This window comes from Lepidothrix coronata, unplaced genomic scaffold (assembly GCF_001604755.1).
Source record: "Lepidothrix coronata isolate B3197 unplaced genomic scaffold, Lepidothrix_coronata-1.0 Scaffold341, whole genome shotgun sequence".
NCBI classification, from domain to species: domain Eukaryota; kingdom Metazoa; phylum Chordata; class Aves; order Passeriformes; family Pipridae; genus Lepidothrix; species Lepidothrix coronata.
The window spans coordinates 113,154-133,165 of NW_016690521.1; the positions used below are offsets into that span (position 1 = coordinate 113,154).

The window sequence follows — 20,012 nt, forward strand, 5'->3', positions numbered from 1 at the left end:
GAAACAGCCACTTCAATATCCTGGCAAACACTCATGGCAAACCACTCCCTACGTTCTTCCTGCTCCCACTACCCTTCCTTGAGCAGCTCTGTGTATCCTAGGCTGAAAAGGCACCTTGGAAAGGAAGGAGTATGAATCACATAGAACTCGAAAGGAAAGCTTAATAGGTCTACTGATAAATCTGTCAAAAATGAATAGAATTATCACTTTTTGGTTCAATTTTCAGTATAAAACTGGTGCATTGGAAAAGCTTTGGACAACTTTAATCCCAAGAATCCAGACTATGCTACTAAATAGCACTGAAATGGCCACTCCAGTCCCTGTGTCCTCCTCTTTAGAAATAGAAATGAATAAGTTTTGAGTTAAAATAGAAAATAATGGTAACATAAAACCAGTAAATAATTAGAAGTGCTAATATTTCCTGAAGGAATCTCAGACCATACAGTAAAGGTACAAGGAACTTAAAAAGCCCAAGGGGTACTGGATTGCTAGTGCAATATATTTAGATGTGGGGTTTTTTCCGACATCCACTTTTATGATAGAAATAATTTATTATTAGAATAGCAACTACTTGCTTTTTAACTTGAACAGAAATAGTTTGTTTTAATCCAGTGTCTTTAAACCTCTTTATTTGTCCTTTAGGTACTCAGTGTTCTCATGTTGGTTTCCTCCATCTCTTCAAAACCCAAAGATCTTTAAATTACAAAGAAACCCATTATTTCAATATGGTATAGCTTTCTGAAGATGGCTATGATATACAATGACTGAAACAACCATTTGGTTTGCTAAACTGTAATAAAAATGTATGATTTTATATTGGGAACTTTCACTTTTAATTTCGGTAATTTCTTTGCAAGATTCCCAGCAAGTTATAAACACATCTTAAATACATTCTTTCATTGGACAAACCTTTTTTAAACCCAGACGTGACAGCTGATAACTAAAAACATTCGACACACGGAAAGTTCTGTAATAGCAAATTATTAAAAAGGTTCTAGGAAAATAGTAAGAATTCACAGCAATGAAACGAGAAACAGGGTTTAGATTACCACGATGAGTGGGAAGAAACATTACAAAATGCTCTGGGGTTCAGCCAAATTATGAATCCTCAATCTGCATTAGACCGTTTCAAGAGCTTGCTTGAATTTGGATAATTTTATCTTCCTTTATTTCTGGGATCGAGCTGTTGCCTGACAGACACGACCTGGGCAGTGCTGAGGAGCCCCGTGCGCTCCCCTGGGTGCCGCTGCCCGGGAGCCGGGACTGAGGCACGTCCAGCTGCGCTCCCCGAGCGCACCATGACGGGACAGTCCGGCAGGAAGTGCCCCCCCCGGCATTTCGGGGCCGAGTCCCGAGCAGTTCCACACCCTCACTCCGTCCGACACACCGCACCGGCGGTCTCCCGAATTCTGCCTGACCTCGGGCATTAGCGCTGCCTCCTGGCTGACACTCGGCCTCCCCCGCGCCCGGGTCCTGCTCCGGGGCGGGGGGGCTCAGCCGGCAGGGCCGAGGCTCGAAGCCCCTCCCGGCAGCGCCGCTGCTGCGGCGGCCCAGGGGCGGAGGCAGCTCGCCCGTCCAACCAGCGCCGGGCAGGTCGCCGCTGCCTTGCCTTCTCTCTCCCTTCCCCGGCCAGGACAAGCCGCCACAAAGAGCTGGGGTTCAAATGAGGCTGCTGCGGGCCGCGTGAGGGGACGGGCGGGAGCGCCGAGCGCCCCGCGGGAAGGTCCCGGTTCGGACGCGGGGCTCAGCCGAGCCCACAACGGTCCTGAGCAAGCATAACAGAGAAAAAGAGAAGAACCGCGCCGCTTCCCCCAGGTACGTCCCGTCCGGCCCCAGCACGGACCGCGGGTCACCGAGGCGATCTCCCGGGGCCGGAGGGAGAGGCCCGAGGAGGCGGGGTAAGGACGGGCAGGGCCGGGGTGTTGAACGGGCGCGGCTCCGGGCAGTGCCCGGGGTACGGAGCCGGCAGCGAACAGCCTGGCAGAGACAGCACCACTCCCTCGGAGCAGCAAGCCTGCTCTGTGCCTTTAGAAACCAAAAAAACACCCCCGAGCCAAACAAAAAAAAATCCATCACGTATTGAAATAGAGTTGTAAAGAGAGCTGAGACATTACATGCCAGGCAGTGAAAGCCTTCTTGATATTATTTTCAGGAATATTATTATATTTTTTAAAAATATTATTCATTGATTTCTGTGTGTAACTCTGATCTTCACACTTCCTTAAAGTTGCTGTAAATGCATATGCCTTTCGAGAAATTTTCGAGGACATGCTATAGGAAATCTCTATTCAGTCTTTTTACACTCATGTCTGATCAGGAAGATATTAAAATTCGTGATACTTTCATAGATTCTATAAAATTAGTATTTGAAATATTTTGCAAAAATTTAATTAAAAAGAAAGAGCCTAGCATTTATAAGTACATTTGTGTAAGCATTAAATAGTTATTAAATGATCTAACTGCTATTTTTCAGGGGCAAAATGAGTCATATTTATTAAAATGTGAATATTTTTAAGAGCTGTTATGGACAATGTTCATGCACATATATAAGCACACACAGTATGAGCACTTTCTGGTAGTGATTGGATTAAGTGAAAATAAGGTGAGGCCGCTGTTAAGGGAAGCAACAACAAAAGCAGTGCTCTCTTTCAGTAATTACATTCCACATCTATGACAGAACTTTAGTAAAGCACAAAGAACAATTCACAAGTAGCATGACCAAAATTCTTGGTAATCCAGAAGAAAATTTGTACTTCTTATAAAAAGAGGCTTTTGCCAAACTTTGAAAAAAGTTACATGGCAGCAAAAGATCCGTAACCTTCTGCAGTTTCTTGCAGCACTTGACAGTATTTCAAAACAAAAGTTCTCCAAGAGGTCATGAAGACACTCTCCTTCTGAAATGTTGCTTTAGTCATCCATTCCCCTCAGTGAGAAAACTATTTCCTTCTAACAAGGCTGAACTAGTGCTTGAACCAAAATTTCACCAGTTTGAAGTGGACAGAAGAGCTGAGTAGTGACTGCATTATAATACGAGTATCTTAAAGCAATTTATAGGTTAATGTCAGTGTGGCACTGCTTATAATGGAAGCAAGTAACTAGTGGCAAAACCCCAGAAGTCATTCCCTCCATAAGTCTGGAGTTAAATTTTTCAATTCAGTTTTACATCATGTTTTTGTAACTAAAACTGCATGCTACTAGGTGTCAGCCCTTCCCTACATTTACTTTAAAACTTCAAACAAAACTTTAAGGCTTTTCCCAATACATGTGGCATACATATTACTGTGCTGTGTTTTCACTGTGAATTGCTCTTTCCTCTTACAAAAGCAAAAAGAAATCAGTATCCAGGTTTTTCACAGCAGTACTCTTCATCTAAAAATCAAACTACATGAGTTAATTCTAAAGGAAACCCTGTACCAGTGGAAGTCCCTCTCCTTACAAAAGAGCAAAAATTAATAAATTGCATCAAGTATGAAGATTACCTTTGAGAGGTAAACTGAGAGGTAAAAATTGAGAGGATGGATTAATATGATTCCACGCAAGAAAATGTTTGGGAGAAGGAGTAAAAACAGAACATGAGCTCTGAGAAAAAGGCCAAGGAGTAAGAAAGCAAGCAGATGCAGAAAATTCATGCTTGTCTGTCTTATCACAATGGTGTTGTGAAATCCAGATCATATTACTGGCCTGGTGCCTGGAACATGCCAGCTAACTGTAAGTCTACAAACACTGGCTATCAAAGGATTCTGCAGAAGCAAAAAACTAATGTTTGTTAACAAAAACCAAAACCAAACTGTCTGATCTTTTCATAGTAGGATTTTACATTTTCAACACCCTTGCTTCATTTGCTTTTATAATGCAATAAAAATGTAAAGCTAAAAAACCCTTTTAATACCAAAGACAAAAGTATTAAACAGTGAAGATTTGTTGCTAGCTTTTCATGTTTCTTCTTTAGAATGCACAATTATCAAACTATGTGTGAATTTACAATCACATACAGCAGTTTATCTTTTGGAGGATAAACGCTGCAATAGCTAACACCATGCCTTCCTTTACGTATGTAAGTGTTTGAGGACTCTGCATAAAAGATGGCATATCAGATGTATGAAGGAAAAGTCAGACCATCCAGGTACTGGTAGTCTTGTTAAACTAAATCTGATCAGCACAAAACAGCCAGTTAACCCCCAGAGCTGATTTTGTAACAGTCGTTTTGTGCAGCTGAATGAACTCATCTGTATGGAGGGTATCAATTGCTGCTTTTTAATTCGTAGTCAAAACAACAATATCAGAAAACAGGAGTGTAGTGCAAAAGTGTGTGTGTCATCCTTCTTATGAATGTGTTTTTTGTTTATCTGTGTATTTCTAAAAGGCTTTGATATGGTTAGTTTAATTACTGTGCATTCAATTCTGGCACACTGGACCTGTGCACACTTAACGACCCAGCTTCTGGACTATGAGCTCTTCCTGAGTTAGAGAAATTTGCAGAGATGGGAACAAATGCTAATTGGACCTTGCCTGTCCACTCTTTAATGAAATAAAAATCACCTATTACAAGAAAAAGACACGTAAATAAAACCCTATACAAAAAATTAGAAGGAAATAATAAAAAAAAAAATCCCCAAAATTCTGAACTTAACTTTTCTAAGGGATGTAATACTCTGGGAGCCTTTTTATGGAGGCTTAGAGCTGAGTGACAGTGACTGTTGTAAACCCAACAGTTATCTCAAAGATACAATGACTTAAATGGAGAATTCTATTTTATTTGACAGCTTACTGAGCACTCCTGCTTAAGTGTAGGAAGTCACATAGGAAACCTACTCCTTCACCTTGTTTACAATAATTATCCTTAATTCCTCAGCTGTGACATACAAGCCACTAAAAATCTATCCTAACTTGTTAAAGTGAGAATTGCTGCTGTCTTCATCATATACCAGGTTCTGATGAATCAGCTGAGGATCAGCTCCTCAAACCAAACTGGTAGTGTTTTTGCTTATCTTAAACTCAGCTAGACTGCAATCCAAGTGGATGTTGAAGTCCCTAGAAATGCTTGTGTAACATCACAGTTTTAGCTCAGAAAATCACCTTCTCTGTAAAGCAGCCCCCAAGGGTAGACATTGTCACATCCCACGTGTTCAAAAGCTGCCTTTCCATGAATCAACATCATGCTGTCACACCTATGGCTCTCTGGCTTTGTAGCAGTTTACTATCTATAGAAAAACAAGAGCAGCAGCAAGAAGCAATTCTACTGCTTTTACCTACTGAGATCTATTATGTTGCTTATCTGCAGGAATAACATAATAATGCAATTTAAGATACAAAATTTCTATCATGGTACAAAATCCAGGCAATTAATTATTTTACATTTTTGTCTTATGTAAGGTTTTCCACACAAGATTCACAGAGGTCATTATTTTGCTTTCGTATTTCTCCAAAATGCTATAGTACAGATGATGTCTTCTTAAACATCAAAACATTTCCTCCTTGAACTGATTTGTAATCCAGAGTAACACATAACAAAGTTCAGTGCTCAGCCACCACCCAGCAGACTTCCTACCGCTTCATCTCTACTTTTTGGAGGACATGGAAAAGCACAGGTGTAAAAAGGACATAGTACAAACTCCTAGACACAAAATGTCAGTCTCTCAATGGTTGAAAGACTCAGCACTGCAAAACCACTTGAGATCGAGATGCAAATGTTGACAGTATATACTCAGGCTTTCATAAACACATTTCTTTCTAGAGTAAGAATGCAAGTGTCTATTTTATGAACAAATTTCATGCAACGAAAAACAGCCACAGCACTGAAACGCTACCGGTAGCATTTTTAGATAAGCTTAATGATTCTTGGATTATGTTATTACAAGTCCTATTTTTCATCTGATGGAGACCTTCAATTGCACTCAAAAATCACACAGGTAAAGTGAGAGACAGTTAACCAGTCTCTTTTGTAAAAATGAGATCCTCTGAAGCATGGCATCAGAATCAACAACTAATGAAAAAAGGTATACAGTTTGGAATATCCACAATGAAATGTATTTTGTAGCTGCAAACCAAAAAGGCCATCATACTGACACTGCTCCTTTTAATGCTTCCTCTTAAGGCAACCTGGTTAAAAAATAAAAGTGAACGTTTGCCAGACAGTAATATTTTTCCATGTAGAAATATTTTTACCGTTAGCATTTCAGGATCGTGATAGTGATTAAAAAATAGATTGTGAAACACCTGTATAATTTTAGATTTTAAAATTCTCAAATTTTGTTGAAATGTAAGAAAAATGTCAAGATATTTTTAACAATCAAACGGTAACACATTTTGACTAATCAAGAGTCCCATATAAGCAAGATAGAGTACAGGACAGAAGAATGTTCCAAAGCAAAGCCAAAGTAAGATTTTATTTATTTTTTCCCTTTAAAGGGCAGGAAAAAAACAATCAAATGCTGAAAGATCTGATATCCCCTTCAGAAAGTTTATTTCCTCTTTTTTCACCAGATCATGGAAACATCCTCAGTTGAGTAAACAACAAATGAGCAAATCAAACAATTTCTTATTACCTACTGCCAGTTCTATACACAGATAGGCCAATATTTGGGATACGAGCCAAAATTCTAACCAAAGTGCTTGTGCTGGCTCGAGTATAAAACTGCTGTGATTATGTGCCACACAATAATGCTGCCAAGTGTTTTCATACAGATGCAGTTACGCTGGCAAAAGACAAACAGAAAAAAAAACTATTTTGCCTGAATAAAAAGTAAAATATACTGCCAAGTAGGGTAAACATACACAAAACTGGGTTTTGGTGCATCTGCACCAGGGCAAGTTTGTCCCAACTCAATTCTCATCAAAAGTGCTTTTATGACTACACAAGTCTTGAACAGCCAGAATCTAGAAATGAAATTACTTCAAACTTCCATACTTCTTCTGATTAGAAGTTCCATTTGATGTTTAATTAAAATAAAACATCTTTCTTTTTAAGTGTGCCTTTTTCACCTGGTTTTTGTTTGCATGCTTGTGTGTTAATGTTCTGTCAGTACACATGAGGATAAGGGACTGTATTTCCAGTAATTAAAAAAATTTGTTGCAAACCTGCATGCTTGCTTTAGGTTGAAAAGTGTACAGCTGCCTAAGTGGAATTTTGCACGGGGGACAAATATGGCCCTAGGAATATAGTTCCCTCCCAGTCTACTGAAGAAGAGCTACTGGCAGAGGGAGAGAGGAAGTGGGGGCTAAGCCCCCACGGGGGGAGAAACAGGAAGAACTGAGTGACCAGCAATGGCACTAGTCAGGTACAAAGAGTATCAATTCCTGGGCATAAGTACAACACGGCAAAACTGAAAGCTAATGTCCTAGACGTCAGATATGATCTTCTTCTTACATGGGAAGGAGTCCTAATGTTCTAAGAATCTGCTGTTTTGCTACTCAAAACGAGGAAGATACTAAAAAGAATTAAATCCTTCCTTAAAGCTGTTTCACTGACTTCTCTCCTCACTTCCTTGACTCCACGAACTTCTGTTTTAATCCAGCTTCAGAACGGAAAAAATGTCCTTTATTTATGTGATCCTTCACAATATGCAACAAATAGGCCTCATTCTAAACACCTTTTTTTTAACCAAACAAGTAGACAGTAAAAGATTTAAGAATATCATAATAAAGAGACTGCAGGAAGGACATCTGATGGTTGTTTCTGTTTGTACTGGGGTATTCTCCTACCAACGTCCTTGTCCTTCCACTGTTTTTTTCATATAGGAAGAATATCTTAGAAAAGGTGACACGCAGGCAAGATCGTGACAGAGAAGCATTTCAGCACAGTGTAACCGTGCTGATGTCATTCACTGTGGCTTGCCTTCTGCGACCGGTGATCAAACCCTAGAACAGGCTTCCTAGAGAGGGGGTCAGTGCCCCAGGGCAGCTCTGATGTCAGGTGGTGGGACTAGATGATTGTTAAGATGATAAGACGAGACTGATGAACTCTGTTCCATTATTTTCTTACACAGTTCTTAAAAAAATGGAGAAAAATCTGTTATATGATGCTCTATATTTCTTTGGCTGGAAAAGAATGTGCACCCCAAAGCCCATGCTCAGTTAAAGACATGAGCTGCTGTAATAAAGACAGAAGTGAATGCTGAGGAAAAAATCAGTTTCTTTTCAGTGGTCACAATAATTGCAGGTTTAGAGGAGGGGAAAAAAGGGTATTACAATTCCAGCAGTGAAATAAAACCATTTTATACCTATATGCAAGAGACATTTGCAAAACCAGTCATCTGTGCAGAAACATGAGGCCTGGAAAACTGCCAGGTTTTCCAAGTGTGACCTGCTGTGCAAATGCTGATTATGCAAGTTAAAGCTGTCTGGGGTGAATTTATGTTCCCTATTTTCCAGGACTCCAAATAGCATTCCTTTGCTTACAGAAACCACGTCAAACTCCAGAGTTTCATCTAACATGTTTTCAAAATTCTTGACAAGTTCTGTAAAGCACCATTCCTTTCTATTTGCAAAATGAAAAAGGGTTTATTCCAACTAAGAAACTGAGGCAAAAGTATATATAAAAAAATTTTAAGAAAGATCAAGTCCTGGTCACTTTTGTTTGAATCTTTTAGAGAAATATCTATGGTTTATTTCACAAAAACAGAAAAATGAGAATGACAACTCAGTACTCTTCTCAGTAGGAATAATTAAGGATGCATATCCATCATTATCTTGAAACTTAAAAAAAAAATCTCTTAGAAATCAGCTGCTGCCTAGAATCATAGAACAGTTTAGACTGGATGGGACCTCATCTTCATCTCACAAAGCAAGGGAAGTTTTAACATTAGATCAGACTGCTCAGAGCCTTGCCTAAGTCACAACTTCACAGATTTCCAGAAGTGGAGATTCTACCACCTCTTTGGGTGACTGCTTCAGTCCTCAGACATCCTCATGGTGAAGTTCTTTTTTTAATAAAACCCATTTTTTTCCTGAGGTTATTTGTATCCACTGTATACTTTCACTGTGCACTTTGAAAAAAAATTTGTCTTCTCTACAAACACCCATTAAGTGGTTGAAGACAGCAATAAAACGTCTCCTTCACCTTCTCTTCTGGAGGCTGTGCAGACCTCACTCTTCCTGCTGCTCTTCATACATCACGTCTGCAGCCTTCAGCTGTCCATGCTACCCATGCTGGTTGTGCTGAGCTGGACTCACTCCAGTTTCTCACAGCTGTCACTATCACCATTTCATGTAATTCAAAAAATTTCATTGTACTAAAGATGACCAAGCAGTTAGGTGAAAGATACTCAAATACTGAATGATTATTCCATGTGAAATGTTTTACAGGCAAAGAAAAACACGATGGTAACACCATCTTGGTTTTAAAAAGTGTCAAACAGGTTTTATGTGCTGAAAAAGCTCCATATTACATTTTTCCCTCATTCATTTTATGAAAACTAGGTTGCATATACATGATTATTAAAATTCAACAATAAAAAGCTTTTAGAAATATATGACATCAAAGTGCTGTCCAAGTGGCTGATAAGAGAGCGGTATGTGACAGGGGTGCTCCTGGCAGCAGTGACAATCCTAAGCCCATGTTTCCAGGCCTACCAGTGCCTATAAAGTTCTGGGACTGACTTATTTTTTAAGAGATTGTGAAGGCCTCAGCTTTCCACCTTGAATATGAATCCGCATGGAGAACTAAGTTCAGGTAATGTCACCAAAAGGGAACTGGTGCACTGTGCCGAATTATATTTCCAGCTGATTTGGATTGCTGTGCACCATCTCTGTCCACCAAGCACGTATGCAGGTATTCTTCCCCTTCCAAGAAGGGTCTGTGAAGTGAGATGATCAGGCTGAGTGTAAAGACAGTGTCTCCACTGAGAGTCACAATAACTGTTTCAGTTGTAAATTCCACTAGTCTGGAAAAATAACAGATTTTACTGCCTATGATATCGGGGTAGCGGAGTTTTTAATTTATAATTATTAAGGACTAATATAAAGTTTTTCTTTTTTTTTTAAGCCATGGAATTTCAATACTGCTGAATGAAGTAAAATTGTTACACTTCATCTAAGCTGTATCTCTTGCAATATACATGCAGTTATAAAATACTGCAAATGAGATATTTGATATTTTTAGAACTTTTATCTGCATTAATACACATATTAACTTACATTCTGTTTACATTTAAAGGCTGTTATTTGTAACTGTAAGAAACTGAAAATGTAATTCATATGTAAATGAAAACACTAGTCTTGGAAACTTTTGTGGTACTTGCCTGGAAGAAAGGCCAGTTCAAATCCTGGTATTTATTGCTTAGTTTCTTATGGTTCTTGGCAGGCTTTAGATGAACTAGCAGCTAGTAATTGCAGTTTTGAGCATAGAATGATACAACTATTCCCTATGATGTCCACTTTAACCAACGTAAATTCAGGCTGGACAAGAAAAATACCTCATTTGTGTACATAGTTAATAGGTACTGCTTTAGAGGAGATTATCACTTGTAAATCCACATTGATTTCCTATTTGTTATTTACTATTAAATTTATTTTAAAACAGATTTTAACAAGTTCTTTGCAGAAGAATATTTGACCAGAACTAGAGGATCATGATGACAAGATTCATCTGTTTAATGCTAGTAACTGCTGTGGGAGTTACTACAAGTAAAGCACAGGAATTTGAAGGCAATGACAAGGAAACAGATCAAGAATTCATTTACATGAACAGATATAAGCGTTCCAGTGATACGCAGGACAAATGCACTTACACCTTTATCGTACCTCAGCAGAGAGTGACAGGTGCCATTTGTGTTAACTCTAAGGAGCCTGAAGTTCTACTTGAAAACAGGGTAAATAAACAAGAATTACAGTTACTTAACAATGAACTACTTAAACAAAAGAGACAAATAGAAACTCTCCAGCAACTGGTAGAGGTGGACGGTGGAATTGTTAATGAAGTTAAACTCTTAAGAAAAGAGAGCAGAAACATGAATTCTCGTGTCACACAACTCTACATGCAGCTACTACATGAAATTATCCGAAAACGTGATAACGCCTTAGAACTTTCTCAACTTGAAAATAAGATTTTGAACCAAACTGCAGATATGTTGCAGCTTGCAAGCAAATACAAAGACTTAGAGCACAAGTACCAACATTTGATGTCAATAGCCAATAATCAGTCAATGATAATTGCCCAGCTGGAAGAACACTGTCAAAGAATGCCATCCATAAAGCCACTGCCACAAACTCCACAACCACCACATAAAGTGTATCAGCCTCCTACTTACAATCGCATTAATAACCAGATATCTACTAATGAGATTCAAAGTGATCAGAACTTAAAGGTTCTGCCACCTACCTTACCAACCATGCCTGCAGTTACTAGTATTCCAACTTCAACTGATAAACCATCTGGTAAGTAATATTACTAACATGGCTTCATAAGTTTATGCTAATATGCAGTGGCAAACATTTTAACTGTAATATCAAAAATGCAGTCAGAATTTGTTTAGCAAAATAAATGCAATTAATTATTTTGAACTGAGATTTCTTAGATCTGATGTTGTCTGTAATTATCTTCTGGATATCTTGTAGTACGTACAAGCACAGAAAGAAAGCAAAAAAATTAACTCTAAGATTCAGACACACTAGTCCCACAGATTTTTCTCATGTTACTTTGCCAAGACAAACTGACCATTTATATTACATGTATGAGATAAAGGACCTGCAGAAAAATCTTATTATTCAACAGTCATCTAAATTTTATTTAACTTTGCTCAAAACTGAATTACTACAATTCACGACACCTGAAGGGGTTTAGCACTGTTTGTGTGAACATTTGTGAAGTTATTACATGTTTGCTGATCTGTGTAATAACGTTGTGCTTGTGTAACTCCAAAAGGAATCCATATCTGCTCTATACCTTACATGGGGCACTTGTGCCCTACACAGGAGCAAAAGGGAAGCAAGTGGTGGAATAGTAAGAGATATTATACAGCCCTCACTGAAAGTCTTAGGAGTTCTGTCACAAGCAAGATTAGAAGATCTGAAACCACGTTAAAGATCAATTAATCTACATGGTAACAAAATTAACAAGTAAAGAATTCAATTTCACCTATGGTCCCTCAGATTTAAAAAAAACCCCCACAAACAGTTCAGATATATGTTCCATATAAGGGAAGTCTGTTCTTCAGTGTGCAGGCAACACAGACTTGCAGAGACAGAAAAAAGATGGGGTGTCACAGACATCTGAACTCAGAGCTGAAACAGAGTAATGCATCGGAACTGCACTCAGTGTATTTCATGGCTACTTACAACAAACAAGACATCAACAAACTCTTTAGAATTATCAAATAATGCAACTGTCACATGTTAAAAAAAAACGTCCAAAAGACCCCCATCTTATTTCTCCATGGAAACATTCACAATTAAAGAAACTTGAGCAGGTGTTTCAGTCCAAAGCACTGAGTCTCCAAAGTCTGTAAAGTCTCTAAAACACTCTGCTACAAAGCAGTATTTCCACAGTATTGCCAAAGATGAACTCACCAAATCTTGCATTCTGGCATGCAGAACCTCTGCCAAAAATATCATGATTCTAATGTACTGTGCAAGAAAAATAGTTCTCAGAAGAAAATCAGGTCTATTACAACTCCTTTGCAGCAATACACTATGGCCTCTTTATTAATTACATTTTGACTTTCATCTCAAAGTAGGTTCAAGCTTTGTACAGTATTTCCCTATCTATCTGTAAGGGAAATACCTTTCCAGCATTCTTTGAAGACCTTTCCCTTTCCTGTTACATGGTTTGAAAACTCATTCTTGCTCCACATCCTCCTTGCGCTTTCAAGTGCTTAAACTGGAGCTGAGGCTTCACTATCACACAGCAGGAATAGAAAAGTTAATTCAAGTGCACAGTACTTTTGCTTATCTATCCTCATATATTTCCTGTTTTGAAAAGTCAAATGCTAACACAGATCAATTTGCAACCCTGTAGATCTCCCAGATCCTCACCTGAGAAAGTGCTGCTTATCCAGCCATTTTTCGTGTTTATTTCCAGAGGTCCCTTTCGCAGTCCACAATTCTAAGATAAGATCTGACATCTGCTACTTCTCCTTAGACTACCTAACTTACTAGGAAAGAAGTTTCACGCTTCTTCTGCACAAATTCATTATAATATTAATTTCTCCCCTTATTTTCTCATTTACAGCTTTGATTTGTTTAAGGAAGTTTCCAACAATTGAAGTTAAGCTAATTAACCTGTCATTTTCAGGGTATCTTCCTCCCCTCACCTTCCCTTTCTTTTTGGGCATGAAACATGTGATATCTTTTCCTCATCCTCCAGAATGTTCTCCATTCACAAAGCACATCTCAAACAAAACTCTCCCTACAATTAATGCCGAGAACGAAGCTTTAGTCATACCTGGAATAAACTAGGAAAAACCCATAAGCAGTATCCTACAAAACAAACAAAACCCACCACCACCACTGCCCAGCTGCTGTCAAAAAATCCATGCATATTATCCAGTCCTTTCGGTACTATTTCTTGAGTTCTCAGCCTTTACCAAAGCTCCTGACTGCACTAACCATCTGATCACAGCCAACCTGTGGAATGAAAACTGAAGCAAAACAGAAGGAAAATATTAAATGCTTTCTTTTAATCTGTTGACAGCTTTCCTTTCTCACAAAGTAGTAGACCAACACTCTCCCTTGATCACAGACCACTACAGTCTTACTACTGTCAGTAGCTTTAATTAATTTTGTACATTTTGTCCACATTGTCTGTTGCATGGTGTCCCTGCCCATGGCAGGAAAGTGGAACAAGATGATCTTTAAGATCCCTTCCAACCCAAGCCTTTCTGTGATTCTGACTCCCTAGAGGTGATTTTATCAAAACTACCTACCTGAAAGTCAGGGTGTTCATACTTTTTCAAGGGAACATACCTTAGCCAACATTTTGAAAAGTTAGTATCTGACAAAAAAAACACCTGTCATGGAAAAGTAGTAGCAAACTCTGCTTTGAAGTACTTATCTTCATCTTAAATCACTTTCAAGAGGAAAAAACTATGTGTAGTAGAGCACTGCTGCCATGTGGCCTAAAAGAAACTGCAAGATTAGAACACTCTAAATACTACATTGTATACTGCTGTAATTTTTTATGAAGATCAAAGCTCTGTGGCTGACTATTTAAGGAGTTCAATGATGGTTTTGGACTAACATGTTCTTTTTTGTTTTTAATAAGTACCACTACATACACATTGTGATTAAATAAACATGAGCAATATAAATTACCAGTGCCCTTTACATTTGTTTTCTCCCACTTCTCATAACGAGCCATGTAACTGTGTGACAGAGCACTGCATCTACACCTAAACTGCCAGAAATCTGAACAGTGAGCCATAACAGAGATGGAAAAGGGACTTAGAAGCACAACTCCAGGTACAGTCTCTGAATATGACTAGGGCAACAAGAACACAGCAAGGCCACAGAACAAACACTTGGATTGCCTCTTGGTACGCTGACTTACTGATTAAAATAGTTAAAAAGACAAAAAAACCCTCAATCCCCCAAACACTTGAGATAATTTCTATAAAACTAATTTATTTCTAACTCATTTCCTGAGTACCATTACTAGTGTTGGGCAGTGAATTATGAAAAAGCGTAGAAGAACTGAAATAATTTAGAACAGAAATTACTCTTGATAGCACCATGTGCTTCAGTAAGGCTCCTAATGAGAAGATCTGACAAGCCTTCCTCTTTCAGCAGGCAGGGGGAATCAATCCAGGGTCTCTGATCTCAAATCCTGAGGATTCTTATTGACTTCACCCTTACGCTCAGGAAGCAAAGCAGCTGGGGGAGTCTATATGCAGATATCAACACAGACTCCTAAATCATTTATATATAAATTTCTCAGACTCATTAAAATGGAATCTATCTTCCCAATACAGAAAATTTCTTTTAAAATCATAAATATAAAATACTGTCAAAAAGAGTAAGCTCTTCATGGACTCTACTGAACTCAAGGAAAAAATATATTCTTCTGAAAACACAAGTGCATTAAATGTAATTTCTGTGAATGCAAAGTATTTTAAAAGTCTTCTCATGTATATAACATTTCTCTCACAAGCACTCCATGTTAAAAAAATCTTAATTTCTATATTGTGTTGTCATTTATTAAGGTTACAACAGTAAAACTTACAATCTGAATTCATGTTGCCAGTTCCATTGTTAATGTCTGTGCAAATAACATTTCTGGGGATCTAAAAAGCTGAATTTCTCAAAGACAGAATCAAGATCAAACTTACTGTTTTGTTTTCTAAAGGAAATTCTTAATACATGTCTATGGAGTCATTCATACCTAGTTTCTTTGAAGATATAATCAATGACCAAAGTAGAGCTGCCTCAAAAAAATAAATTTTAAAAAAATCTACCTTTATCAGTATTTTATTGTGGAATGTTCCAGAAATAAAATTACAATAAATTAATCCACTTGAAAACACTTGGTGGATACTGTACCTTCAATAAGAAGAAAAACAAATGCACTATTCAGCAAAACCAATCTACTGTAAAAAGCTGCCTATTCAAATACTGCCCTGCATTGAAGATATGCTCAAGGGGAGTTTGATGCACAGCCCTTCTGTTTTGACACAGGGCCCTGGAGAGACTGTCTACAAGCATTAGAAGACGGCCATGACACAAGCTCCATCTATCTTGTGAAACCAGAGAACACAAACCAGCTGATGCAGGTCTGGTGTGACCAACGGCACGACCCTGGGGGCTGGACAGTCATTCAAAGACGGCTGGATGGCTCTGTCAACTTTTTCAGGAACTGGGAGACATACAAGGTTAGGACAAGTGAGCAGATTAATGTCTTCCACCCTCTAAAAATTATTGGTAAAGTGGACGTCTCTATAAAATAAATTACTGCAGATTTCTATTTAAGAATGCGCTCAGATTTACCACTAACACAGATGCAGAATACTAACATGCTTCTCTTGCTTCCTTTACAGCAAGGATTTGGTAATATAGATGGAGAATATTGGCTCGGATTAGAAAACATTTATTGGTTAACAAATCAAGGCAACTACAAACTGCTCATAACAATGGAGGACTGGTCAGGTCGGAAGGTGTTTGCTGAGTATGCCAGCTTCAGGCTGGAGCCTGAGAGTGAGTACTACAAGCTGAGGCTGGGCCGTTACAACGGCAACGCAGGCGATTCCTTCACTTGGCACAATGGCAAACAGTTCACCACGCTGGACAGGGACCATGACGTGTACACAGGTACTGGAGCCCTGAGCTGCCTTGCCTTTTTTTTGCCCTCCCCTCCCACCCCCCATTTTATTTCTTTTTTTTTTTGAAAAAGGAAAAATATTTATACACACACACATAATTTGCACTCTCAAAAGGATTTGTCAATTTTACCTTATGAAGCACAGACTGATAGTGTCAACCCTTATAAATAATAACACCAAAACAAAAATTTGTTTACACTAGACAAGAGTCTGTAAAATATGTTATGGAGGGTTATTTGGGACAGTACTGCACACAAATCTTCCAGCAAGGGAGAATACCAATAATGAACTCCATCTGTAGAACATAACTACTGAGCTGCTTCCTGAAGAAGCCTAAATTCACCTTTTACTACATGGTATCTACATATTAAACATACAGTTAAAAAAGAAAGTTTTGTGCTTAGCTTGCTTGCTGTAATATTTTTCATTGAATTCTGACACTGAGCTGGAACTTTCTTTTGCAGGTAACTGTGCACATTACCAGAAGGGAGGATGGTGGTACAATGCATGTGCTCATTCCAATCTCAATGGAGTCTGGTACCGGGGAGGGCACTACCGCAGCCGATACCAGGATGGCGTTTACTGGGCTGAATTCCGGGGGGGGTCATACTCACTAAAGAAAGTTGTTATGATGATAAGACCTAACCCTAACACATTTCACTGAAATAACTCTTCTCTTGGTTTGCTTTCTTGTTCTAAAAAAATCACATAAAGATATGATATTACCTGGAATGATCTTTTCAGAAATGAGGAATGTAAGATATTGTACATTTATTGATAAGATATGAGGGCTTGTATAGTGTATTTTCAAGAATAATCCCAGGAAAAAAAAAGCTGAAGAAAAAAAAAAGGAATTGCCATAACATTCAGAACACCAGTACAACTGGTACTATTAGAACTGGCAGTTAGATGAACTGTAGATAAGCTTCCTGGTTTTTATTCCCTGTAAATTAATTTTGGATGGTAAAAATACTGCCACAACATTTAAATATTTTTGTATGTTATGTATAAATATTCTCAAATACAGGAAATATTACAAACTGTACAGCAAGAGTTTTTTTATTATTATTATTATGAGCAATCATTTGACACAGGAAATCATATCCTTTGAACTGTGTAGCTGGTATATGTACATTAGTGTGATTATTATGGTGTAATCTTTGTTAACTGCCATGAATAAAGTCAGTACTATATAATTCTGTTTTGAGAGCAGACAGCCAAACCAGTACTGTCATGATAAATCCAGTCTTTCCCCTTCACTTTCATCATTTCAATAATCTGCTCCTACAAAGTGGAATTCACCACTGATTCAAGTCGTTTAGATTAAAAACACTAATGATTTTTCCTACCAAAATGAAGTAGCTACTTGCATATGGAAATTAATCCAGATTTACAACAAGTATTATGTGCTATATAGCCAACATGTTATACACAACTCACAGTATTTTGTACCTGACTTCAGTCATTACCTGTTGTGTAGCCTCTGTACTCAGAAATGGCAAGATATAAATTAAAGGGACTATCCAACTTTGCAGGCAAATGATGGATACCAGTTTATAATCTATTTAGTGTCCTTAGCCTAGAGATGAAAATTATATAAAAAAAGTTATCTGTAGCCAAGAGAAGTTATTTTAACATATTTCACAAATATATTACTGTCAAATTATTAAATAGATTTACTCATCTATATTTAGAGGCAGTCACACTTAAGAAATACATACTGGGATAATTCTAACATTCTTCTGAGGTAGGTTTCTAGAACAGATAGTTAATACACCCAGTTCAAAACAGCAACTACTGCAAAAAAATAAGTTAAAGAATGCATAAAAGAGGCAGAGTAAAAGCCTCTAGAAGTTCAATATTTTTCACTAAGCCTGTAAGACACTTACTGTGTGTTTATGTGTGTGTGCTTGCATACTTTCCCCTCATACCTCCTCCCTTCTTTACCACAGTATGATGTGCGATGTAGCATGTGTTGTATATAACTGAAAGTAGGTTTTTTAATATATTAGATTACCCGTCATATTGTAATTCTTTAATAAAGCAACAAATGTTATTTTGACATGTTCAGATTTCATCCTGTTTTAGTTCAGATTACTTCACAACACTGCCTCGTGACTTAAATCAACCCTGATATACAACTACTATTCATGTGTGTTGTGTTTAAATATTGCAACATCAAAAGCAAAACAATTTTCAGTTGAGAAAAATACTGAATTTCCACATAGTCCAACAAGGAAGGGCTCTTTGTAGGTCATCTGAAAAGCCCTAAATTGTCAAACAGTATTCAAGGTTTACCTGCTACTGGTTTAGCTACTGAACTCTGGAAAAGATTTAGGTAAGAAATATTAAACACACCTACTGGCCTAGAGCTGGCCAGAGTGCTCTACCAAATAGGCTTTAAACCCCTGTCCAAGATGAGTCTTTTGTTAAAATAATCATATTTCTTAACCTTTCTACCTAAAAGGTGAGTGATTTACCTAGAGACTCGTCCATGTAATTAAAAATGATAATGCACAGAAGTCAGGTTACGAAGACCTGGAGATATGTCTGAGAACAGAACTTAATTTTTTACATAAAATTTGCATAAAATAATTTTAAACACAGAGGCTGGCACATCAAAAACAATTAAACATAGGGAATTTGGAACTTATACAGTAAAGTTATTGGCAAGTATATTGACAGAATCACAGATTTGCAAAATTTCATTATGCTTATTTTTTTTAAATTCACACAACAGAACTGTTTGCACTAGATCCCTCTACTATAGCAATGCCACAACTATAAACTATGAAAGGCCTTAGTTTTTCCTGTTCCCCTCATTTTCTCCAATTGTTTCAATTACATTCTTATTTCATCACTCCCCAAAAGTACATCTCTGACAACACCATGCTGTCTAAAAATCATATACAATATACTTACACACCTATCATTAGTAAAAGGTGAGTTTATATAGGAAAGAACTGCAGCACTACGGAGAATAACAGCTTCGATTCTCCTGTAATCCTCCTTCATTTCAAGAAGTACCATAGAAATAGTTCTGCAACAGCAAACTCCTAGAAACTTAGGTTGCTCTTCAGAATTTTTGAAATATCTCTACCTTTTTCAGAAGAGTAAAGAAAATTCTGTCAACTAATACATTATCTATGTATCAGGAATGAAACAGCGGGGATCCACCTACAGCATGAAGACAAAAAGCTCTCTCACAAGATTGAAGTTACTTCAGAAGGCAACCAGTTATTCTCTTGTATATATATTTCCTAACAGTTCTTTCCTGAAACTCTTCTATTATCATTCAAAATTTTCAGCATTAGCCCCATTGTTATATTCCAAGGGAAAAAAAAAGCAAACAACACAACAAAACACCACAACTCAGTGAACCCTGTAGATTATAACAGATGATACCCATCTTTGTCTATCCCGTAACATACAGATACAACCTGAAAGATCACCAGCAGTGAAGACAGGAAAAAGCTGTAGGCAGCCACCACACACAGGAATTTTCAAAACACTGCGACTGCTATTTTTTTCTTAGATCACACTGTGGCTAAATGCTTCCAACAGTTCACATTACAGCCTTGCCAATCTCATGATTGATTGATTTCTTTCTTTCTTTCTTTTTAAACTTGGAAGACCTGTCTGGAAACAAAACAACTGTTGGATGTTTTAATGGTACTTTAAAACATCATAAGGAATATATTAGTCTCTCATATTACAGCCTGAGGTTGTAAACATACCAGTAATTGTCTCCTGTACTGATTACTT

General features: G+C 37.8%; 2 protein-coding genes across 3 annotated transcripts in view; one reads left to right on the top strand and one right to left on the bottom strand.

Moving 5' to 3' along the window:
- RALGPS1 (Ral GEF with PH domain and SH3 binding motif 1) overlaps positions 1–20,012 on the bottom strand; it is a 76,071-nt gene that overhangs the window by 37,457 nt on the left and 18,602 nt on the right. The gene's annotated exons all lie outside the window — the stretch shown is intronic.
- On the top strand, positions 1,623–18,309 carry ANGPTL2 (angiopoietin like 2). The gene is made up of 5 exons (XM_017838444.1): positions 1,623–1,815; positions 10,520–11,373; positions 15,607–15,800; positions 15,966–16,236; positions 16,712–18,309. The coding sequence occupies exons 2-5, from the start codon at positions 10,569–10,571 to the stop codon at positions 16,909–16,911; spliced, it is 1,470 nt and encodes a 489-aa protein (XP_017693933.1). The 5' UTR covers positions 1,623–1,815; positions 10,520–10,568; the 3' UTR covers positions 16,912–18,309.

What these genes read in the sequence shown, in the direction of transcription:
- ANGPTL2 (XM_017838444.1), top strand. Translation starts at nt 10,569, where the DNA reads ATGATGACAAGATTCATCTGTTTAATGCTAGTAACTGCTGTGGGAGTT. An exon ending in TTCAACTGATAAACCATCTG is followed by an intron (nt 11,374 to 15,606) that starts GTAAGTAATATT and finishes GTTTTGACACAG; the next exon opens with GGCCCTGGAGAGACTGTCTA. An exon ending in GGAACTGGGAGACATACAAG is followed by an intron (nt 15,801 to 15,965) that starts GTTAGGACAAGT and finishes CTTCCTTTACAG; the next exon opens with CAAGGATTTGGTAATATAGA.